The 23,073-nt window shown below is 42.6% G+C and overlaps 1 protein-coding gene across 1 annotated transcript in view; it reads right to left on the reverse strand.

The window, feature by feature from the left end:
• Positions 1 to 3,500: 3,500 nt before the first annotated feature.
• The window catches only part of GRK7 (G protein-coupled receptor kinase 7), a gene marked incomplete at its 5' end in the record, with an annotated part of 35,267 nt that continues 15,694 nt past the window's right edge, over positions 3,501 to 23,073 (reverse strand). Inside the window, 2 exon segments of the mRNA XM_081235209.1 lie at positions 3,501 to 3,911; positions 13,114 to 13,388. Coding sequence (XP_081091335.1) covers positions 3,575 to 3,911; positions 13,114 to 13,388 — 612 coding nt within the window. The 3' untranslated portion in view covers positions 3,501 to 3,574.

A 23,073-nucleotide genomic window follows, 5' to 3' on the forward strand; every position in this document is an offset into this window, starting at 1 on the left:
GATTTCTTTTTCTTTCTTTTTTTTTTTGGCTGCACCGCACAACTTGTGGGATCATAGTTCCCCGACCAGGGGTTGAACCCAGGCCACTGCAGTGTCCAGTGAAAGTGAACTGGGAGAAAGTGAAAGTGAAAGTGCACAGAGGTTAGAGTCCTAACCACTGGTATTCCAGGAAATTCCCTCAATGACTTCAAATGAGCAATTCCTAAGAAGCAAAGTTTAAATTATTCAGTTATTTCACATTCATGCCTGGTCACCTAAATGAGAAACATCTTGAATTTGATATTCAAAGTAAACAATTGAGAATATTTTTTAACTCTTTGTGGCTTACAATCCTAAAATCGGGGACTTCCCTGGCGGTCCAGTGGTTAGGACTCTGTGCTTCCACTTCAGGGGGCATAGGTTCAATCCCTGGTGGGGAAATTAAGATTTAGCATGCCTCGCGGTGTGATTGAAAAAAGAAAAGAAGAAAAATTACACCTAAAATCAATCATTCATCACTGTTTCCTGTGAAAACATCATCCATACCTCCTGCTTTGTAAGGCACTTCTAAGCCCCTTCAAGCGGTTTATTAATTCCATCTCCCCCTTTAAGAAACAAACATTTCAAACAATCCCTGACGAACTAGAAGAATAAAAATGACTTCTCCTTGGTTCTTCTTTGTCTGAATAGTTCACTCATATATGTCTGTGTTTCCCCTGATGTTTCATTTTGTTTATATATAAAATTGTTCTCTAAAAACATAAGCTCATTTTAACTGTTTAAAAATAAGCAAGTATCATCCCTTTTCAAAAATCACTTCTTTTCTTTGATAAAACATCTGGTTGCATCTTATTTCAGTCTTGAATCCCACCCACAATCTGAGCCAAGCCCTTTGCATTGGCTTATTTCTCTCCATCTGTAACATTTAATCTCCATGCTGAGGTCTGTCCCTTACCTGCCCTGCCCTTGTGAGCCTCCTGTACTCTGACTTGGCCCAGGTGGATTCCCACCTGGCATATGATGGGCAGGAGACCTGGGATGGGCCCCCATGTCTCCAATTATTCCAATTAGATTTTTCTTTCATTGTGTGTAAAAAATTTCCTTCTCAACCACTCCCCAGGACCCAGCTCTCTTGCTTCTCTCACCTCCTCTGGAACTTTTAATGAAGACTCAGGTCTTAATAGTTTGTCCTTGGACCAGGAATCATTCGACCTGCTGCTACTTACTGACCGTGATCTTAAATTTAGTATGCCCTTACTATATGCAAGTCAAGCACTATGTGCTTCCTATACACTATTTCTAGGCTTCACAACAACCCTGCAGAGCTGTGTGACCTTGGACAAGCTACAAAACATCTATGAGCATCAGTTTCCTCTTTTAAAATGTGAATAATAACACCCACAGGAGTCTGCATGCTACACTACACCACAGGGCCTTTCTTAGATGGTTGTCTTATTTCTCTACTGTGTCCCCAACATCACCCAGTGCAGGGCTCAGTGTATAACTAGAGCTCAACACATGCTTACTTGGTGATTGTTTGAATATAGGTATCTTATTCAATTATTTTCCTGAGTTACTTCTAAAACATGAAACAGATTTGCATTTAAAGTTTATCAAAAGCAGTAGGCATTCACATGAAAGAACCAATGGAAGTAGAAGTCACTTTTTAAAATGTCTGATGTTTATAAAGCTAAATCCTGAGCTCTCTACTTTTGGAATGCTCTGGTTAATTGAATTTCTGTTAACTGTTGATTAGTTTTTGTTAAATAGACTTAGAAATTTTATCACACCTTAATCTACTTTCTTGCCTTAGGAAGAAGAATCTGCAGGACACACCTGTATTCTGCTTTGGTGATTCAGGACTCTGCAGTGTCTCTAGGGTAGGCTTTGGAGCTTCAGGGAGCTCACTGAGGATGGAGGATGAGCAGGCGAGTGGCAGGTGTTCTAACCCAGGACTCAGCTCCATGGGAGTTTCTTCCTCCTTGTTCCAGATATGGTTGATGTTGTCTTGTAGTTGAGCATTACTGTTAGCTGGATTCCAGTTAACCAAAAAAATTTTGGCCAGTGTTTTTGTAATTCTTGGTACCCTTACTCAAGGGACAAAACTTTTAAAATAACTTCAGCCAGGTTTCTCACCTTTGGGACAAGAGAGATTTCCTTAGGCACACATACATCTTAAAAAAAAAAAAAATATATATATATATATATATATATATATATACATACACACACACACACACACACACACACACACATATATATATATGGTCACCCCAGATGTATATTTGTGTCATATATATATATATATATATTATTATTATTTTTTTTGGCCTTAAAATTCTCACTTTGGCTGTGCTTTTGAGAAGTGCTAATTCTCCTATAAAGTGCTGGCTGGGCAGCCACCTGAAATGAGGGCCACTGTTTGTTCAAATCAGTTTCTAAGCCCATATGTATCCTTCAGGTCTTGAAATAGTCAAGAGATCTACTTCCCAAGATATGTGTGAAGAACTAAAGTGTGCAAGGGCAAGGAAATCTACAAGATGAATACAGATTATCTTCAGTTTCATTTAACCGCAACTGCCAAAGTTATGCATTTTTTTGGGTATTTGAAAAGTTGTTGTCAAAATGTAAGACTGAGGTTTTGAGCAGCCAAAACAAGGACCCATATGTAATAACATTTAAATCTGCATGTCTGTGGTTCCCAAACTTTGCTGCACACTGGAATCACCCGGGGAGCTTTCGAAAATCTAGATGCCCAGGTTGTACTCCAGACCAATTAAAATCTGGGAGTGGGAGTCACATGTTAGTATTTTAAAAGATTTCTGGGTGATTCCAAAGTTCAGCAAAGTTTGGGAACTGAGGGCATGCGGAATTATACAGGTAAGCAATTTGTAGAATGCTACCTAAAGAACTCAACTTACAGAATATTTTAATTTAACATGCTTCAACATTATAATGGTAGAATATTTCAGAAATATGAAAAAGAGACCCTATAAATAAAAATTTATTCTGTAATCTGAAATATTTCCAAAATAGTACAATCCACTCCTTTTCTGCAGGGAGGGGGAAAATCAGAAATATTTATTTCCAGGTTCAAAATCCCTTTTATAAGTACAGAAGCAGGAGAAATACTGAAAGATGAAAGGAAGAAAAGATATAAACAAAGAAAAACTAAAATGATTATTTACAAAGAATTGCAAATGCTCGTTTTCTGAGCATACCACAGAGTTCCATTCTCTGTTCTTAGGACTGTGTAATTATCAGGGACAGGATGGCAAAGGCTCATGCTTTTAGTTTAGCAAGATAAACCTGAGTGTTCCTTTTCCCAGGTCTCAGTGAAAACTGAGACTGTACTCTTCTTTATGAAGGAAGAAAGAAAGAATAAAGAAAGGAAGTAAGTTAGGGAGGAAGGGAGAAAGGAGGGAAGGAGAGAAAATATGTCTTAGTGGTGAGCTCACCTACCCTTTGAACTGGTTTGTGGTTGAAATGTCCTTCCTGACTGATCAGTGCTCATTCGACAGATTTTCACGTATTAGGAACATTCGAGGATTATGTCAGCTGAGACTCCTGCTGCCCGTGTGGTAGAGAGAACAACTTATAATAGCAAACATATACCAGACTTAGACGAATTACCCTCCCCGCAACCTGCGGGCCTGTTGGGGTCATTCAATTCGGCAAACAGTCCCGTTTCTAGAATCTCTTCCTGCCAAGCTATAGGGACAGCACCTGTTGCAAATCTTTGGAAGAACTGCGTATCTTTATCATCAAATTCGACTCCTCGAACCTCAGAGAAATCTTCAATTTCATCGATATCTTTGGCATAAACCACTGATGGGTCTGGCACAAATGGAGGCTCACCTAGGCCAGCTTCCAGGCGAGGAAAGTTGATGGTTTTGAAGAAATGGTGTTTCCTGGCATCATCAGACTTTTCTCTGTGAAGAAAGGAGATGGCCAGCCTGAGACACAGTAACAAACCCAAACAGGAACTGTTCTAGCAATTCAAAATATGTGGCCTTCTTTTCCTAGAATACATTTCATTTTAATTGCAGAGACAATATAACATAAAGAACAATTTAGAAAAATGACAACTTTCAAAACCACCCACAGGGAATTCCCTGACGGTCCAGTGGTTAGGACTCCATGCTTTCGCTGCCGAGGGCCTGGATTCGATCCCTAGTTGGGGAACTAAGGTCCCACGAGCTACACATGGCTAAAAAAAAAAAAAAAAATTACCCCACACTTCTACTATATGCAGATAGTAGCATTTTCATTGTTTGTAGACCACCTTCACATTTAGATGTAATTTTTTTTTTTTTTTTTTTTTTTTGCGGTACGCGGGCCTTTCACTGCTGTGGCCTCTCCCGTTGCGGAGCACAGGCTCCGGACACGCAGGCTCAGCGGCCATGGCTCACGGGCCCAGCCGCTCCACGGCATGTGGGATCCTCCCAGACCGGGGCATGAACCCGTATCCCCTGCATCGGCAGGTAGACTCCCAACCACTGTGCCACCAGGGAAACCCCTAGATGTAATTTTTAAACAGCCAAGTAGTTGACATGACTTTTGTTCTTGGTGTTTCATGGAAACACCAGCAAAATTCAGTGGGGTCAGAGCCTGCTTGCCTGCAGCTTCCAAGTCACTCACTGCCTCTTGCTCTGTCCTTCAGGGTTACACAGAACAAGTGAAGCATGTTCATTCTTACCTGACCACCACTTATATTTTAAAAGACAGCAGTCAGATCTCCTCACTCTTCATATGACATGATTTCTAGGAGTCCCACCTACCTCCCTCAACTGCCACAGTAATCTTTAAAGACTTTTAAACAATCCATTAGCAATTTTTAGCAGCATAACTGAGCATACATTCGGTGCTCAAGACTACAGTTGTTTGTTATCAAACCCTCCTTCCCCATGCTAGAAATTATTCTAGTATTTGCCTTAGAATAAGGGGGAAAAATGTGTGTTTCCAGTTAGTTGTGTAACCTTTTATATTAGTTACCTATTGCTGTGTAACAGATTGCCCTAACATTTAGTGGCTTAAAACAACAAACATTTGGGACTTTCCTGGCAGTCCAGCGGTTAAGATTCTGTGCTCCCAGTGCAGGGGGCCTGGGTTTGATCCCTGGTCAGGGAACTAGATCTCGCATGCTACAATTAAGAAAGAGTCCACATGCTGCAAATAAGAGTCCACGTGCTGCAACTAAGAGTCCGCATGCCGCAACTAAAGATCTTTTCATGCAGCAATGAAGATCCCGAGTGCTGCAACTAAGACCCAGAGCAGCCAAATAAATGAATGAATAAATATTTTTTTAAAAAGGCTTTATTTAAAAAAAACAAAAACAAAAACATTTATTATTATCTCACAGTTTCTGTGGGGCAAGAATCTAGACTTGGGTTAACTGGGTGCCTCTGACTCAAGGTCTCTAGAGACATCACAGTAAAGCTGTTAGTCAAGGCTGTGGTCTCATCTGAAGGTTCGACTGGGGTGGGGGGGTCAGGGTTGGGGTAATCTGCTTCCAGGCTCACTCATATGGTTATTGGAAAGCCTCCATCCCTCACCATGTGAGCCTCTTCACAGGGCTGCCTGATACCATTGTAACTGTCTTTCTTCAGGACAAATGGTCATATCAAGAGAGACAGAGAGAGAGCTCAAGATATAAGACACAGTATTTTTATTACCTAACCTTGGAAATGACATCTCATTACTTCTGCCATAGTCTACTTGTTAGAAGCAAGTCAGTACGTACAAGTAAGTCCAGCCCATCCTTAACGGAAGGGGTTACTCACGGGTGTGGATGGCAGGAGGTAGGGATCTTTGGGGACCATATTAGGGGTGGTCTACCATACACTTCTCTTGGTTCTTCTTGAGTCCAAGTTTTAAAGAAATAAAAAGAGGGCTGTTTTGTGGCATCAGGTTCAAACGATTTTTTTCTCTTTTTCATTTTTTAAAAAGATTTATTATTTATCATTTATTTATTTATTTTCTTTATTTTTGGATGCATCGAGTCTTAGTTGTGGCATGCAGGATCTTTGTTGAGGCATACGGGATCTTTCATCATGGTGCACAGGCTTCTCTCTAGTTGTGGTGTGCAGGTTTTCTCTTCTCTAGTTGTGGCATGCAGGCTCCAGGGCGCGTGGGCTCTCTAGTTGAGGCTCACGAGCTCAGCAGTTGTGGCATGCGGGCTTAGTTGCCCCACGGCATGTAGGATCTTAGCTCCCTGACCAGGGATCGAACCCGTGACCCCTGCATTGTAAGGCAGATTCTTTACCACTGGACCACCAGGGAAGTTCCCTCTTTTTCTTTTATATGAGTAGGTATGCTGGTCTAAGAGATGTCTTCCTTTTGGAAGAAGTCAATTTCTGTCGTAAATCAACCTTAATAAAGCTAATTACATTCATGGTCTTCCCTTTTTCATTTTTGTTCTAGTAATCAGAAAGCTTTTAGGAAAGGGATTGAGGGCTTCCCATATACATCCCCTTCAGAGACTCCCTACTGTGTCTGAGGATTACTGCAGCAGACTCTGTCTAGACTAGAGTCTAAACTCAATAATGACGTTACTAATAACAAGTAGAAATAACCAACATTTATTCAGAGCTACTCTTGGCTAACACAACGTTATGCTCTTCACTTACTTTGTCACATTTAACCATCACAACAACCTTATCTGTCTTTTAACTGTATTTTAAACCTCTTTTAACCTTTTTTTTTTTTTTTTTTCGGTACGCGGTCATCTCACTGTTGTGGCTTCTCCCGTTGTGGAGCACAGGCTCCGGATGCACAGGCTCAGTGGCCATGGCTCACGGGCCCAGCCGCTCCGCGGCATGTGGGATCTTCCCAGACCGGGGCACGAACCTGTGTCCCCTGCATCGGTAGGCGGACTCTCAACAACTGCACCACCAGGAAAGCCCCTCTTTTAACCTCTTTATACTTGCTTTTGCATTTATAAATAGCTGTGTATCTGAGAAAGCCAGCAAATATAGGTGAATTTTTCAAAGGAAAAATTGTAGTCAAATATTATTATGGAAAAGAGAAACTCAGTCGAAGGCTTCTGATGTCCAGCAATTCCCCAGTTCTTGTTTTGTGATTCAAGCCTAGCTCCATCCAGAAAGGCCCATCCAGGACTCCTTGGACTTTTCCCATTATGACCCCACTGAAAAGAGAGGTATGGAAAACTGTATCATAAGATACTATAAGGTAACTCTGTTCTCCCCAAAGCCACTGAGTCTCCATGAATTGAAAGAAAGGGAAATGCAGGCTTGCCATCTATTAGAACCTACTGATCAGACTTCCCTGGTGGCACACTGGTTAAGAATTGGCCTGTCAAAGCAGAGGACATGGGTTCAATCCTTGGTCCAGGAAGATCCCACATGCCACGGAGCAACTAATCCCGTGGCCACAACTACTGAGCCCACATGCTGCAGCTACTGAAGCCCATGCGCCTAGAGCCCATGCTCCCCAACAAGAGAGGCCACTGCAATGAGAAGCCCACACACTGCAATGAAGAGTAGCGCCTGCTTGCTGAAACTAGAGAAAGCCCACGCATAGCAACGAAGTCCCAATGCAGCCAAAAAAAAAAAAAGAACCTACTGACCAATGTCTGTGTGGTTTACATCCTGTAGAGTAAGAGCCTTGAGGGAGGGTTACTAAGATGAATTGAAATTTCAAGGATGGATTTTTTTTAAAAAGTCAGATCTATTGAGGTATAATTTACACAGCAACATTTTAAAGTATCAGAAAGATTTGCGGAATGGGGGTTGGTACCAGATTTTAAATGTGTCAGAACAAGGATAGAGGTAAAATTCCACCCAAGTAGATCAGGAATGAACCTCAGGCCTGTGTGTCTCATAGAGAACAGAGGAGTTAGGATGGGACCAGGTGCCACGAGGAAGAAGCTTGTACCATCTTGATGGCTGCTGGCAGGTATGAACACACTGCACCAGAGGTCAAGAGGGCACCTGTAAAGTCACTGTGAGCAGATTTAACTTGGATAAAGGAGAGTGCCCATGGGCTTGGTGACCGTGGGGAACTTGCCATACCAGTCCTCACATCAGGATGCACAGTTCTCTTATCTAGGAAATAGACTCACAGATGTAGAGAACAGACTTGCAGTTGCCAAGGGGCAGGGGTGGACTGGGAGTTTGGGATTAGCAGATGCAAACTATTATATATAGAACGGATAAACAACAAGGGGCTGCTGTATAGCACAGGGAACTCTATTCAATATCCTGTAATAAACTATCATGGAAAAGAATATGAAAAAAAGAGTATATATATGTCTAACTGAATCCCTTTGCTGTACAGCAGAAATGAACACAACGCTGTAAATCAAGTCTACTTCAATAGAATAAACTTTTTTAAAAAGGCACCGTTCTTAACTAACATCTCAACCAGGCCCGGATGGCCTTGGCTTGTCCATTAGGGATGGCCAACTGCAGCCTTTTTGCCACCAGTCACAGAAGACTGGGGAAAAACGGGCCACGTTGAGGTTTTCTTTATGTTCTGACACATCCCCGACTAGATGCCCCTGGAGGGCAGGGCCCATGCCTTACGCCCCTTTCCAATAAATATCGGTGGGTGCTGATGCTAACAACAAAAGACTAGGCTCCTTTCCCTCTGGGTCCAGGCTACCGGAAAGCTGATCACTTGGCTCTTTTGCACTAGCTGTGCTTACCTCAGTTGTGTAATTAGAGGGAAGCTTATTTGAGTCTTGAACCTTTCCCTGGCAGATTTGTTCAGGGCCCTTTTGGTCCATCATCATGCAGTGCCCTTGGGCAAATAGGGGAGACTATTGAAGGTGGCAGCGCCTTTTGTAAGGGCCAAATCAGCAGCTGCAGGGAGACTTCTCCTGCTTATGGAATATATTTCAGAGCACTGACAGGGGCTATTGTGTTACCAAACCCCACAGAGAGATTACAATGGATTTTCTAATAACAGTCAGTGAAGGAAAGGTACCAGCTGCCCATACACGAGGACCACACTGTGGGGTTTGGTCTGCCAAGAACAGTGGCTATTGGCCTGAGAAGCACTTAAGTCAGAGACTTGCATGGATATTTGCCCTTATTTGGCTGCACTGTCTGATCAGAATCAATCCTGCAAAATACTTCAGTCTTCACCTTTCATTTTATTGGAACACACCATAGTTGACCCCATCTGGAGTCCCTGTGAGATGATCAGAAAAGCTTCTGGCTTCTCTGCAAAATTAATTCACAGACCCATAAAGGCAAAAGAGGAGATTCCCTTCAGTGATGTCTAAGGAAGGAGAAGGGTTTTTTTCTTTCTTTCAAATGCTCGTGAATGCAACAGGGAGGGGGCACTTGACCTCTCCGCTGTGTAACACATTGTCTAGGTATTTGCTCGGCTTTGGAGGATGCCCACGAAAGTACTCAAACATTATCTCATTTGAATGAATGTTTAAAAAATACAAAGAGTTGAAATGAAAACGTTGGAAGGTTTTCTCTTTCACTGAACAGCTGGTTTTTATATGCTTTCTCCCTAATGTTGTAAACAGTTTTTATACAAAACAGTCATAACAACACATGTTTTTGGGGGTTTTTTTGCGGTACGCGGGCCTCTCACTGCTGTGGCCTCTCCCGTTGTGGAGCAAAGGCTCCGGATGCGCAGGCTCAGCGGCCATGGCTCACGGGCCCAGCCGCTCCGCGGCACGTGGGATCCTCCCGGACCGGGGCACGAACCCGTGTCCCCTTCATCGGCAGGCGGACCCTCAACCACTGAGCCACCAGGGAAGCCCAACAAATGCTTTTTAAAAAGGTTTTGCTTAACAGAGCAGCTTCAGGCCATGATCTAGTGCTTTAAGGTGGCGTTTTCCTGAAGTTAGTCAATGTTTCATTTTACAGATTCCAAGTGGGCTTCTAAAGTACTGAGATAGGTTTTTATTCAAAGACACCAAGTGGGTCGTGTTCCCTTCAGGGAAGTCATCTAAAGAGACTGTTCGCTTCTTTCACTGCCTTGGCCACTGATTCCCCCCGCATGGGCTTGAGAGCCAAGATGGTAGAGACGGTCTGTGTTCACCATATCCAGCTCTCCTCTCCTTCCTGGACAGACAGAAAGCAGCACTAGTCAGCTCCCTTGCCCTTAGGCAGGGCCCGAGGACTCATTCTGTCTGACAGAAGTGTATCTGAAATGACCTGTAAAGTGGGTCTGAAGCAGGACAAAGCTCCCCAGGCTCTCGGCATGCTCTCTTGTTGCCACAGCAACCGAAACCACCACTGGATGAAACCACCAGTTCCAGTGGGGCTGCAAGGTGGAAGCAGCCTGAAGCTCTGAGTCACCATTCAGAAGGGAGATACCTGGAGAACCCTTGGACCCATAAAGGACTTCCTGTGAATGAGAAATAATCCTTTCGTTTTAAGCCGCTGAGACTTTGGGATTTGCTTGTGATCACAACATGGCCTATTTTGACCACACTAATACGATGTTGGCATCTACACAGGAAAATCACTTCCACATTTTACTTTCATGTCAGTGAAAAGAGTTCCATCTCATTTCAAAATACTCATTTGTTAGTTTGGTTAACTTTGAAATGCTTTGAAAGTCATTACAAATGAATTTTGTTTCGCTATTTTAAAAAATCAGATCAAAAATAAAAAGCTTGCCTCCATACGTAAACACTGTGAGCTAAGGCAGCCCTGTTCTAGAGCCTCCACTCACAACTACTCAGAAGATTTAGAGTAATTTGGCTCTCTAAGTTTTGGTGTAATATTAAAAATCAGTCATATTACTTTATGGTTGTGACTTTCTTTTTGTATGTATTTTTAGATTTTGAAAATTCAGTCCAAGTAATTTAAGACACACGAGCTCGTAGTTTAGTCAAAATATTATCTGAGGGCTTCCCTGGTGGCGCAGTGGTCGAGAGTCTGCCTGCCGATGCAGGGGACACAGGTTCGTGCCCTGGTCCGGGAGGATCCCACATGCCGTGGAGTGGCTGGGCCCATGAGCCATGGCCACTGAGCCTGCGCGTCTGGAGCCTGTGCTCCGCAATGGGAGAGGCCACAACAGTGAGAGGCCCGCGTACCGAAAAAAAAAAAAAAATTATCTGATATCACCCTTAGAACGAATTAATAATAATTGCTATCACATTGAATGATTCCTAACCTATGTTATATCTAACTTTGCAAGCATTATATCTAAACCTCAAAATATCCCACTGAATTAGTTAGGGTTCTTTAGAGAAACAGAACCAAAAGGGCGCTGAAGGGTCCAGAATGCACAACAGTGGCATAAAAATTATTTTGAGCTGAAGTTATTTGAGAGTCAACAGATGCAGGTTTTGAACTCCCCTTGTCTGCCTTTAAGATAAGCAGAGCCTTAGAAAAAAACTCAACTCATAAATCTTCTCCCCGGGAATTTCAGGAGTTTTGGAAGCAGGAAAGATTGACTCTTATCACCAGTGACAGAACTCAGCACCACACCTAAATAGACATTGCCACAAAGCTATCATATCTCCCATCTATTCTTCTAAGGGCCATTTATCTTTCCTAAAAGTCAACTGTTCTCTCATGAGTGCCCTTACCCCACTATTTCAAAGAAGTCATTTGTTTTCCTGTAAGTGACCTTCTCCCCATCCCCTTTCCCTATTAAATGGAATATAAGCCCTCAATTCTAACTGCCACCTAGTTACACTTTTTTGTGAACTCTTGTGTATGTACATAAATAAAAATCTGTCTTTTCTCTTGCTAATCATCTTTTGGCAGTTTAATTTTCAGGCTTCCGTTTCTAAACCTAAGCGGGTAGAAGAAAAGTTCTTTCCTCTCCTCCCAGTACGTGTGTACGTAAGAGAGAGAGAGAGAGAGAGAGAGAGAGAGAGAGAGAGAGAGAGAGAGAGAGAGTTTATTTTAAGGAACTGGCTCAGGCAATTGTGGAGGTCTGGCAAGTTCAAATTCTGCAAGGTAGGCTGTGTGGCTGGAGAGTCAGGGAAGAGTCACAGTTCAAGTTCAAAGGTGGTTTGCTGGCAGAATTCCTTCTCCCAGGGAGGTCAGTCCTTTTCTATTAAGGCCTTCAACAAATCACATGAGGCTCATCCACATAATGAAGAGTAACCTGCTGTACTCAAAACCTACTCATTTATATGTTAATCTTACCTAAAAAATACCTGAACAGAAACATCTAGAATAGTGTTTGATCAAATATCTGAGTACTGTGGCCTAGTCAAGTTAAGACATAAAATTAACGATCACACCCACAAAAAAACCCATTTTATATATGAGGATACTGAGACTCCAAGAAAGTAACTCAGTTGCTTGGGGGTAAAATGATCAGTATGTAGCCAAGCTGGGATGTGAGTCTATGTCTGTGACTTGAAAACCCTTGGTTTTCTCCTTACATGACACAGTTACTCACTGCCAAGGGTCTTTTCATAGGTCAGGTTTTCTTATTTTTTTCTTCTAAAATATCTTGATCTTATTATTCCTTTGTACGCAATAAAACTTGACTTTCCTCAAAGCTAATTTCAACTGTACTTAACATAGCTGGCAACATCATATGTACTTAATAAATATTTGTTGACTGATTAATGATATTTTACAGAGATGTTTAAAAGGGGCAGAATCTTTCACTTGAAAATACATCTTGGAGGACTTCCCTGGTAGCACAGTGGTTAAGAATCCACCTGCCAATGCAGGGGACATGGGTTCAAGCCCTGGTCTGGGAAGATCCCACATGCTGCTGAGCAGCTAAGCCCATGTGCCACAACTACTGAGCCCACATGCCACAACTACTGAAGCCCGCATGCCTAGAGCCCATGCTCGGCAACAGGAGAAGCCACCACAGTGTGAAGCCAGTGCACAGCAACAAAGAGTAGCCCCCGCTCGTTGCAACTAGAGAAAACCTGTGTGCAGCAATGAAGACCCAACACAGCCAAAAATAAATAAATAAATAAATAAATAAAATAAAATTTAAAAACTGCAGTATTTACTTAAAAAAATACATCTTGGAGATTGTTCCATATCAAGTGTTCATAGTGTTTGAAAGTGTTGAAAATACTTAACCACATAATATACAAATAATAACGGGAAAATACTACTACTACTTAATCCCAAGCCTTTGTCATTAATCCAAAGTATTCTCCAAATCCCTGTGGAAATGCTGACATCACTAATCATGTCTTTATATGATAGTTACCTGCTTCCTAAGCCTTGCTCTGGTGTCTTAGCCAAGAAGAGTCTGCAAATGTCTTTTGCTTCCTCTGTAAAGTTATCGTGTTGGAATCTGACTTCCTCTTTCAGTGTTCTTTGCTTTAAATCCTCTTTACTGACTTTTTCCTTGTAATCTTTGAATGGTGTTCGTCCAGCAACCATTTCATAAATACTGCATCCCATTGCAAACCAGTCCACAGGATAGGCATAACTCGCTTTTTCCATTAGGATTTCAGGAGCCATACAACCATTGGTTCCAGCCTGTAATGCCCCAAACAAAAACAAAACAAAACAAAAACACTAATGTGAATTGAACAGACACTGCTGACAGCCTACTCAATACCCTTTCTCCTTTTCTTTCCTTGTTGGGGGAACCCTAATTTGCTTGGAGTGGCGATGTGTCTAACCTATTCTATTCCCTGCTTTCCCAGCAGCCTCTGGTGCAGTCAGGGCAAGCCATGTAATCCATTCTGGCCAATGAGACATAAAGAGGATTTGGTTGGAGTACATTATGAAAGAGACAGATACGGCTGATCTTGAAGTCGGAAAACCACCTAGACTCTCTTAGTCCCCTCACCTCATCTTTAAGGTAAAAAGTTCACGCGGCTGTCTCTAAGATCCCCTAAATTCTGCTTCTGCTTTTTATTCACAGATAATAGAAAATTAGATGCATGATTTTTTTTAAGTGGAGCTCTTTATTGCTAATATTGGACGTTCACATAATATTATCTAGTCTATGTTTTTTTACTCTATTTGCTATGTAATGATACTAATATATCAACCATCTTTGCCTGTTTGTCTCTGCACTGAAAATTTAATACAGAAATTTTAATCCATAAAATTCCACACATGAAACTTCATTTAACATGCAAGACTATATATTGTAGGCACACTTCTACTGACAATATATACCAAATGACCATTGGGTTAATGTGTATATATATATATATATATATATATATATATATATTTAAATACACATAGCATACAATTTACCATCTTACCATTTTAAGTGTTTAGTTAAAGAGTATTAAGTACATTTATGTTGTGCAATGAATCTCCAGAACTCTTCATCTTTAAAAGCTGAAACTCTATACCCATTAAACAATTCCCCATTGGGCTTCCCTGGTGGTGCAGTGGTTAAGAATCCACCTGCCAATGCAGGGGACACGGGTTCGAGCGCTGGTCCGGGAAAATCCCACATGCCGTGGAGCAAATAAGCCCGTGTGCCACAACTACTGAGCCTGTGCTCTAGAGCCCACGAGCCACAACTACTGAAGCCCGCACGCCTAGAGCCTGTGCTCTGCAACAAGAGAAGCCACCACAGTGAGAAGCCTGAGCACTGCAACAAAGAGTAGCCCCCGCTCGCCGCAACTAGAGAAAGCCCGCGTGAAGCAACGAAGACCCAACACAGCCAAACAAAACAAAGCAAAACAAAAAAACCCAAAAACCCCCCAAAAAACAATTCCCCATTACCCCAACTCCCCAGGCCCTGGCAACCGCCATTCTACTTTCTGTCTCTATGAATCTGACTATTCTAGGTACCTCATATAAGTGGAATCATGCAGCATCCGTCTCTTTGTAACTGAGTATAATTTCAATACGTTCATTCATTCAACAAATATTTAATGAATACCTGCAACATACCTTGTAATTATAAAGTATATACTTACATTATAATATGTTTTCATAAAAACTAAGCTGCTTTTGATTAAAGTATAATGTATAACCTTTGCAGCACTTAAAAATGCAAAGAACACCCTAAAATGACAATAAGCTTCTATTAATATTTACATAAAAATGAGAACATAAATTATTGGCACCGTTGTGAGAAACAGATGTGCTCTGTAATTTGACTCAGATTTTTAGGAGAGCAGTAAGACACAAAGCATAGAAAATGAGATGTATCAACTGTTCCTGTTCTTCAACCAGGTCACTTGACTTTGGAGCAAGTAGCTCAAAGAATTGATTCAGAAGAAAGGGAAAGGAATCCACATCGCGATGTTCGTAGTGTCATTATTCATAATGGTTGCAAGCTGGAAACACCCAATGCCTTTCAATAAAGACAATAGACCAGACTTCCCTGGCAGTCCAGTGGTTAAGACTCTGTACTCCTACTGCAGGGGGCATGCCCACGTGCCCTCCATGCGACCAAAAAAAAAAAAAAAAAAGACTAGAGTCTAGTGTTAATACCAAGAAGTGCATATATGTAATGGGTTTCACATACTGATTATAAATGTGAATTCAGTACATCAAAAAAGTTTGGAAAGTATTTTTAGTTGTTTACTGGGTGATTTTTTTTTCTGTCTAGTTGGTTAATATATGTTTTTAATGTACACAATATATGTAATACCTTAGGAATATTAAATTTCATGGATGATTTTTTCATGGATGACAACAATGAAAAACATAAATGACCTAAGCACTAATGAGGAGTAATTGGCTTGAGCAAGAAAATTGTGGAAGTGACCTGGGTCTGACAGGCTGGGCATGAGTCAGCATGGCACTACTGTTTTTGGAGAAGTGTGTATGTAATTTGGGTGACCATATGTTTCGGTTGGCCTGGGACAACAATTTACATCTGTTGTCCTGGCATCTTGTTCAGTGTTACGTCTGCCAAAACAAGAGTACTGTAGGCTCCTCTGAGGCCCAGGATACAGTCTTACTCATCTTTGTATCAAAATGGGTATTTACCCCCGAGCCTCCCTTGCTGCATGCTCAACAAAATGTTTCTTACGTAAACAGTAGTGAAGATGGTAACTAGATGTTTTCCATTCACTATCCAACAAATATTTGTTAAGCCACACCCTGCAGTGATTTCTAGGGATACCAAGACATACTAGGCCTGGCCCCTGACCTTGAGGATTTATAGGCTGGTGGAGACAGGTCAAAAGGTTAATTCAGGGCTTCCCTGGTGGCGCAGTGGTTGAGAGTCCGCCTGCCGAGGCAGGGGACGCGGGTTCGTGCCCCGGTCCGGGAGGATCCCACATGCTGCAGAGCAGCTGGGCCCGTGAGCCAAAGGAGGGTAAATGCCTTAATGGGAGTGGAAAACAAACATAGGGAGGCCAGAGTGTGTGTGTGTGTGTGTGTGTGTGTGTCTATGTGTGTGTTGGGGATACTTCACTGAAAAGTGACAGCCGAGCTGAATTATGAGGGAAGAACCTGTCACAAAGAGAAGGCTGTCCAGGTAATGGACATGTGCAAGAGATGGAGTCCAGAAAAATGTGGGGTGCTCGGGGAACTTTAAGTAATTTGGCATTTCTGGAGTATAAGCTCTGTGGGATGCAATGGTGGGAGGGGAGACTGGAGGGGGAGATGTAGATGAAACTGAGAAACACTGTCTGCCAAGGTAGCAAAAGTCCATTCCCAGGCTCCCTTTTCCCTTTGTCCCTTTACTATAGAGCCAGAAGGCTAAGCACTCCATCTCCCAGCCTCACATGTTGCACCGAGGGTGGCCATGTGATAATGTGATATGAGCTTTACTTGAGAGGTGTGCAAGGTGAAGGCACTGACAGTTGGGAAAAAGCTTAAAAAATGGGGGAAATATCCAGTGAGAACATGAGTAAAACTTAAAGTAAGTCCTTCATAATGTTTAGTTTTCATGTAAGAAATACACACTCATTTTTTAAATATCTCATTTTTAAAAGCTCATTCTCTAATTTTAAGTACTTTGGAAAGGAAAAAAGTAATATTTATCAGAGGAAAAATAAAGTTAACTAGGCCAGAAAATAAGATATATATTTATAAATTTCTTATGTCAGAGAGCATGGTATTAAAAATGTGAAGGTCAAAGCACATGTTTAACAAAAAACACTGCAAAATTTTCATCATTGCTCTTATTATCTTATGTAACCTCACCCTGAATGACTCAGAATAAACCATTTTGTGTGCTCAACAACAACAACAACAACAAAATGGGGGAAATACATGAAAGATGTAAGATGGATTAATGGATCAACAGAGGAATGGATAAATGGATGGACATGTGATAAAGCAAGTCTAATAAAATGTTAATGCACAATGGAATATTGTTCAGCTATAAAAAAAGAATGAAGTATTGACACATGTTATGACATGGATGAACCCTGAAAACATTATGCTAAGTGAAAGAAGCCAGTCACCAAAGACCACTTACTGTAGGATTCCACTGAAAAGCAGTATCTAAAATTGCATGCAACCAATTTTAGTGGTTGTTTAGGGTTGGGAGAAGGGGAATGGGAGTGATTGTTAATGGGTAGGGGGTTTCTTTTGGGGGTGCAGAAACTATTCTAAAATTGTGATAATGTTTGTATATCTCTGTGAATATACTAGAAACCATTGAACTGTACACTTTAAATGGGTCAATTTTATGGTATTTAAATTATATCTCAATAAAGCTGTTTAAAATGTCAAAGGTAAACTCTAGGTCATGGGTGTACAGGTGCTCACTGTGAATTCCTTAAACTTCCCTGTATGTCTGAAAGTTTTCATAATAGAATGCACAGGGAAAAAAGGAGTAAGGGGTGGGGGGATGTGATGCCAGACGTTACCACACTGGCTGCTAGTTCATCAGGCACATGAAACTCTTCTGCAAGAGTCACAAGGAAGAACCACAGGGCAGAGCAGAGGAGGGGCATCTATCAGCCCAGCTCCCTCCCACCTCCTGCTTCCATTAGTCAATCGTTAACCCCATATGATATCACTTATACGTGGAATCTAAAAAATACAACAAACTAGTGAATAGAACAAAAAAGAAGCAGACTCACAGATACAGAGAACAAACTAGTGGTTACCAGTGGGGCAAGGGAAGTGGGGAGGGGCAATACAGGGGTAGGGCTTTAAGAGGTACAAACTAGGGCTTCCCTGGTGGCGCAGTGGTTGAGAGTCCGCCTGCCGATGCAGGGGACACGGGTTCGTGCCCCGGTCCGGGAAGATCCCACATGCCGCGGAGCGGCTGGGTCCGTGAGCCATGGCCGCTGAGCCTGCGCGTCCAGAGCCTGTGCTCCACAACGGGAGAGGCCACAACAGTGAGAGGCCCGCGTACCGCAAAAAAAAAAAAAAGGAGGTACAAACTAATAGGTATAAACCAAGCTACAAGGATATATTGTACAACATAGGGAATGTAGCCAATATTTTATAATAACTATAAATGGAGTATGACCTTTAAAAATTGTGAATCACTATACTGTACACCTATAACATATACTATTGTACAACTATATTTCAATTAAAAAAAGAAATGTCATTTTGAATTCTCTGACATGTAAATGTTTAATCATATATTGAGATTATACATCACAAAAAATAATAAAAAATAGAATTGTTAAAGCATGAAATAAAAAAGAATTATCCCAAAGCTAGCTTATCTCTATTTCCAGATATGTCATCCAGACCCTTAGCAGTTGCCTGGAAAACCAGGTCTCACATCATACTACAGTATAATATTTCACCCAGCTCTAAAAGTGGAGGAGCAACTTGGCCTACAAGTGGTGCCAACAGGGTGTTGCCCAAGAGAGAGAGAAAGGGAGGCCGTAGAGAGAATGTAAGAGGGTGTGTGAGGTTTGTGGCCCAGTACACCAACTTCATGAAATTTTTCAGTGATAAGCTTTGCTGTGGGGTATTTTTCATCCCTGGTGCTGGCTACTGGCTGGCCTCTCAATCCAGAAACTAGTGGCTGTCAGTATTGGGAAATTTTCTCAAATTACTTCTTTGATCATTTTCTCCCTTTCATTTTCTTTCTTCTCTCTCCCCTCCCCCCTTTTTTTAAAATCCTGAACTTATCCTTTGTGTTTCTTATTTTTGCTCCTATTTTCTGTCTCTTTGTCTTTTGTTTTCTTTTTTTTTTTCCTGAGAGACTTCCTCAATTTTTCTTCTAACTCTTCTATTTTTTTAAAGTACTTTATTAATGGGAAATTTCACACATACACAAAAGAAAAGACACTAGAATAATAAACCCAGTGTACTCTATACCCAGCTTCAACAATTATCGACACATGACCAATCTTGTTTCCTGTGTCCCTACTCCCTCTCAATGCCCCCCACTCCTGCCACTAACTTAGATATCATTTGTAAGTATTTCACTATGAATCTCTAAAAGATAAGGTCACTTAAAAAAACAAGCAAATAAACACAAAGCACTGCAAACACCATTATCTCACTTTAAACAATAATTCTTGAATATTATCAAATATCTGGCCATATTTACACTTTCCCAATTGTCCTATACACTTGCCCCCTAAATAGTTTGCTTAAATTTAGGTCCAAATAAGGTTCACACAGTGTGATTGATTGGTATGTCTCTTAAATCTTCGTGACTATATAAGTTTTTCCTCTTTCTCTCCTCACCCTCTGCAAGATTTTGTTGGAAAAAAAAAAAACTGGTTAAACTGCAGAGTTTCCCAGTCAGATTTTGCTGACTGCATTCCTGTGGTGTTATTAAACATGTTCCTCTATTCTTTGTATTTCCTGTAAGTTGATAGCTAGATCAACTTACAGGAAATCGCTAGATCTAGAAACTTCTACTGAACTTTTCATGTCTGCAAATATGTTTTTATTAACATATAATTAACACAGAATAATGTGCTTATACTTTTGGTTCAGTAAAGTTTGATAATTGACTACACCCATGTAAATACAACCCAAACAAGATAAAGAACATTTCCATTCATTTCCTTTGTGCCCCTTCTGGTTCATTCTCCTCCCCTCTTCCCAGGCAACCACTTTCTGATTTCTGTCACCATATATTAGTTTTGTTTGCTCTTGGATTTCACGTAGCTGGAACTGTATGGTAGAAACTCTTTTGTGACTGACTTCTTTTTTTTTAACATAATGTTTTTGAGATTTATCCACGTTGTTCTGAAAACATATTTATATATTTTTAATTTCCAAATGTCCTTGTTCTTCTCTGAATGTTCTTTGTTTTACATCTGTCCTTGTTTCATGGATGCAGTATCTTCCCTTAAATCTCAAAAGATATTAATTGTAGGTTTTAAAAAAATTGTTCTTTTCTACTCCCTGCATTGTTCCTGTTTCCTACAATTTCTTTCTTCTGTTTGTTTTGGCATTGTCTTTCATTTTGGAGGGTTTTTTCAAATGACAAGTGATCTCTGACTCTTTGTTTGTACTTAAGAGTGTGACACCAAAAAGCTGACAAGAAGCTTGTCAACTGATGGGCTTCACTGTAGGGTGATTATGCCAGGCCATGTCACTGGGGACCCTACCTGTATCTGTAGACCTTCTGTGTTAGGCTGCTCAGTTTCCCCAGAGGGAGATCCTCCAATATCCCACCTGAGAGGTGTTAGCCTGCTTGCCCTCATTGTGGGAGCGGAGATGGGAAAGGGGCTGAGGGTCTCCCTGTATGTAGTATTTCATTCTCTACTACTCTGAGTTGGGCTCTATGTTCCTGGGTCAGGCTTCTCACTGGCTCAGTCTCTTGAGCTGGGGTGGGAAAGGCATGAAAGACTATAAACAACATCCAACTGCATTTCAGACGGTGGTGATGGGTACGTTCTACTCAGCCACATTTATTGTGAGCTTGCTCCGTGTGTGGCAAGTTTCCAGTGAGCAGATTTCAGAGGCGAGTGACTTCAAGGATTAAAATCGCTCATCAGGACACTGGATAAATATCAGTCGCTCAGTAGAAGGTGTAGGGTAAAAGTGGACAGCGTATGCCAGTCCTGAACAAAGGATTGTGAGACACACACCGGGAGAAAAATTGGAAATAATAATGGGCAATACTTATTGAGTGTTTATTACATGCTAAATATTTTGTCAAGTGCTTAACGTGAACTTCTTGTTTAATCTTCATGATAAACCTATGAGATAGAGACTATTTTATCCTCCATTTTGCAGATTAGCAAACTAAACCACAGAGAGGTTAAATCCTGCCTAAGGTTACCCACCCAAGATTCACGCACAGGCTTGCACTGTGAACCACTACATTACACTGCCTCTGTGGAAACAGGCGAGGTAGCTTTTTCTTATCCTTCCAAGTTCCCTTCAGGATTTCTTTTCTCCGTCGAGAGTATTCCCCTTCCCTCTCCCCATCTGCCAGGTACTAAGTCCTCATCTTGGTCCATTCTTGTTTAAGCTGCTTCTCTTCTTTTCCCAACAAGTTCTCTGTTCTTCGCCTGCATCACTGCTCAGTCAAGCTGGCTGGGCTGCTCCACACCACGGAGGTTGCTGGTTGGTGGGGACCAGACCCTGAGCCATGCTGGGACCAACTTGCTCCCACCCCCAGGAAACAAGTGAAGAATCGCCGGCCGTCTTTACAGCACGATAGCCCCTTGGAATCGTGGAGAGAGCGCTAATAGCATGCAGGGTAACCTCAGATTCATTCCAAATAATTATCAGGACTCTCTCTACCTCTTGGCCCTAAAGACAGAAAATACCAGTGATGGAATTCTGAGGGTCACCGCCTCCTCGGAGAGTGGAGGTGTTTCACAGAGAAGAATGGGATTAGCAGCAGACGCCAGAGTCTAAGCACCCAAATTCCATTGCAGCCTCCAGCTGAAAAAATGAATTTCCTGCCCTCCATGCCATTTGTCTTCTGCATGTGAACGGCCTCCTCAGAGTGGGGTGGGAGGAGGGAACGGGCCAAGCAGCATGGGGCAAGGTCTAACCACGCTGACCTCTCGTGGCTCAGTTTAACTCCTGCAGTTACAAAGGGCCCCCGCACATCAGTCTCTGTGGCATCGAAACAATCTCTTTCAGTCCGTGAGACCAAGAACTGCCGTCGCCAGGGCAGTAGGGATCACCCAAGTGCCAGCAGCCACAGAACTCAGTGGAGGTTTTTGTGTATAGTTTAACTTTTTTTTTTTTTTTGCTTCATTTTGATTTGCTTTGGTTCTATAGTGCCCTTTGGTGAGTCCACTCCGTCAGCACCTGGTCAGGCAAAACAAAGTATGCCCAGCATTCAGGGCGTCAAGCATCAGGAAGCCAGATGGGGTCCAAACCCCTCCCCCCTGGTGGCCAGCAAGAAGTCCATCTACCACTGTCATCACACGTGGGTTGCTTACTCCCATCAGGGCCACCTGTCACCTACAGGTGTCCAGACTTTGTGGAAGGTGGACACCCCAAGCTGGGATCAGGATCAGAGCCAGCTTGTGGGGACCTGTGCGGACACCCCCTGCCTTGCTCTTGCTGTTGGATGCTGGCTTCCACTGACCCTGCAGTTGTTGTCACTCTCACCCCTGGGCCCATGGGAGCTAAGTGGCAGGGCCCAGGCGGGGCGGGGTCTGCACATTGAGTAGCCCAGTGTGGCTCTGGGCAGGAGCGAACTGTGACCTCATCCGCAGTGATGAGAACAGGGAGTGGCCTTTCAGTGGGGGGCTGAGAGGGCATAGTTCTCATCTGACTAATTTTACCCGTCCATTAAGAAGTGTGCCTGTCCCCGCACGTGCTTGCGTGTGTATGTGCAGGTCCTTCAAGGTCAAGGTCACTTCCAGGTCCCAGTGAGCCTGAAAAGTTGGCAACCTTAAATTCCATCATTAAAAGAAATGCCTGTATCCGGGTGCCCTTGGTGTGGCCAGGCCAGGCTGGATTTACTGAGCCGCGCGGGGAGAAAGACGCGGTCAAGGAAGCTGTTTCTGCGTTTCCCGAGGGCCCAGCAAACTGGCCGGCGGAGCAAGAAACCGCCCGCGGACGCCTCTTCCCCCAGTTCACCACAGACCAGATCCCCTCGGCAGCACAATCCAAACAGAAGAGGGAATCAGAATGTACATCTTTTGTTTGCCGTGGCAGGAGAACTGTTGAGCAGAGGGAAAAAACAAGCTGAGCTTAGCGCTATCGGCTGTTTCCTGGGGCTCGCTCCTTCCTTCCTCCGAGGGGGGCCCGGCCGCTTTGTTCTCGTTCCCAGCTGCTCCTCCGCGCCTTTAAGCGGTGGCCTTTGCAGACCTCAGAGGAATGCGGCCCGGGACCCCAGGGGACCGTGCTCCGAGGCTCCGCCCTGTGTGCTCAGCCCCCGGCT

Source organism: Mesoplodon bidens (genome assembly GCF_964165515.1).
Source record: "Mesoplodon bidens genome assembly, chromosome: 5".
Classification (NCBI taxonomy): domain Eukaryota; kingdom Metazoa; phylum Chordata; class Mammalia; order Artiodactyla; family Ziphiidae; genus Mesoplodon; species Mesoplodon bidens.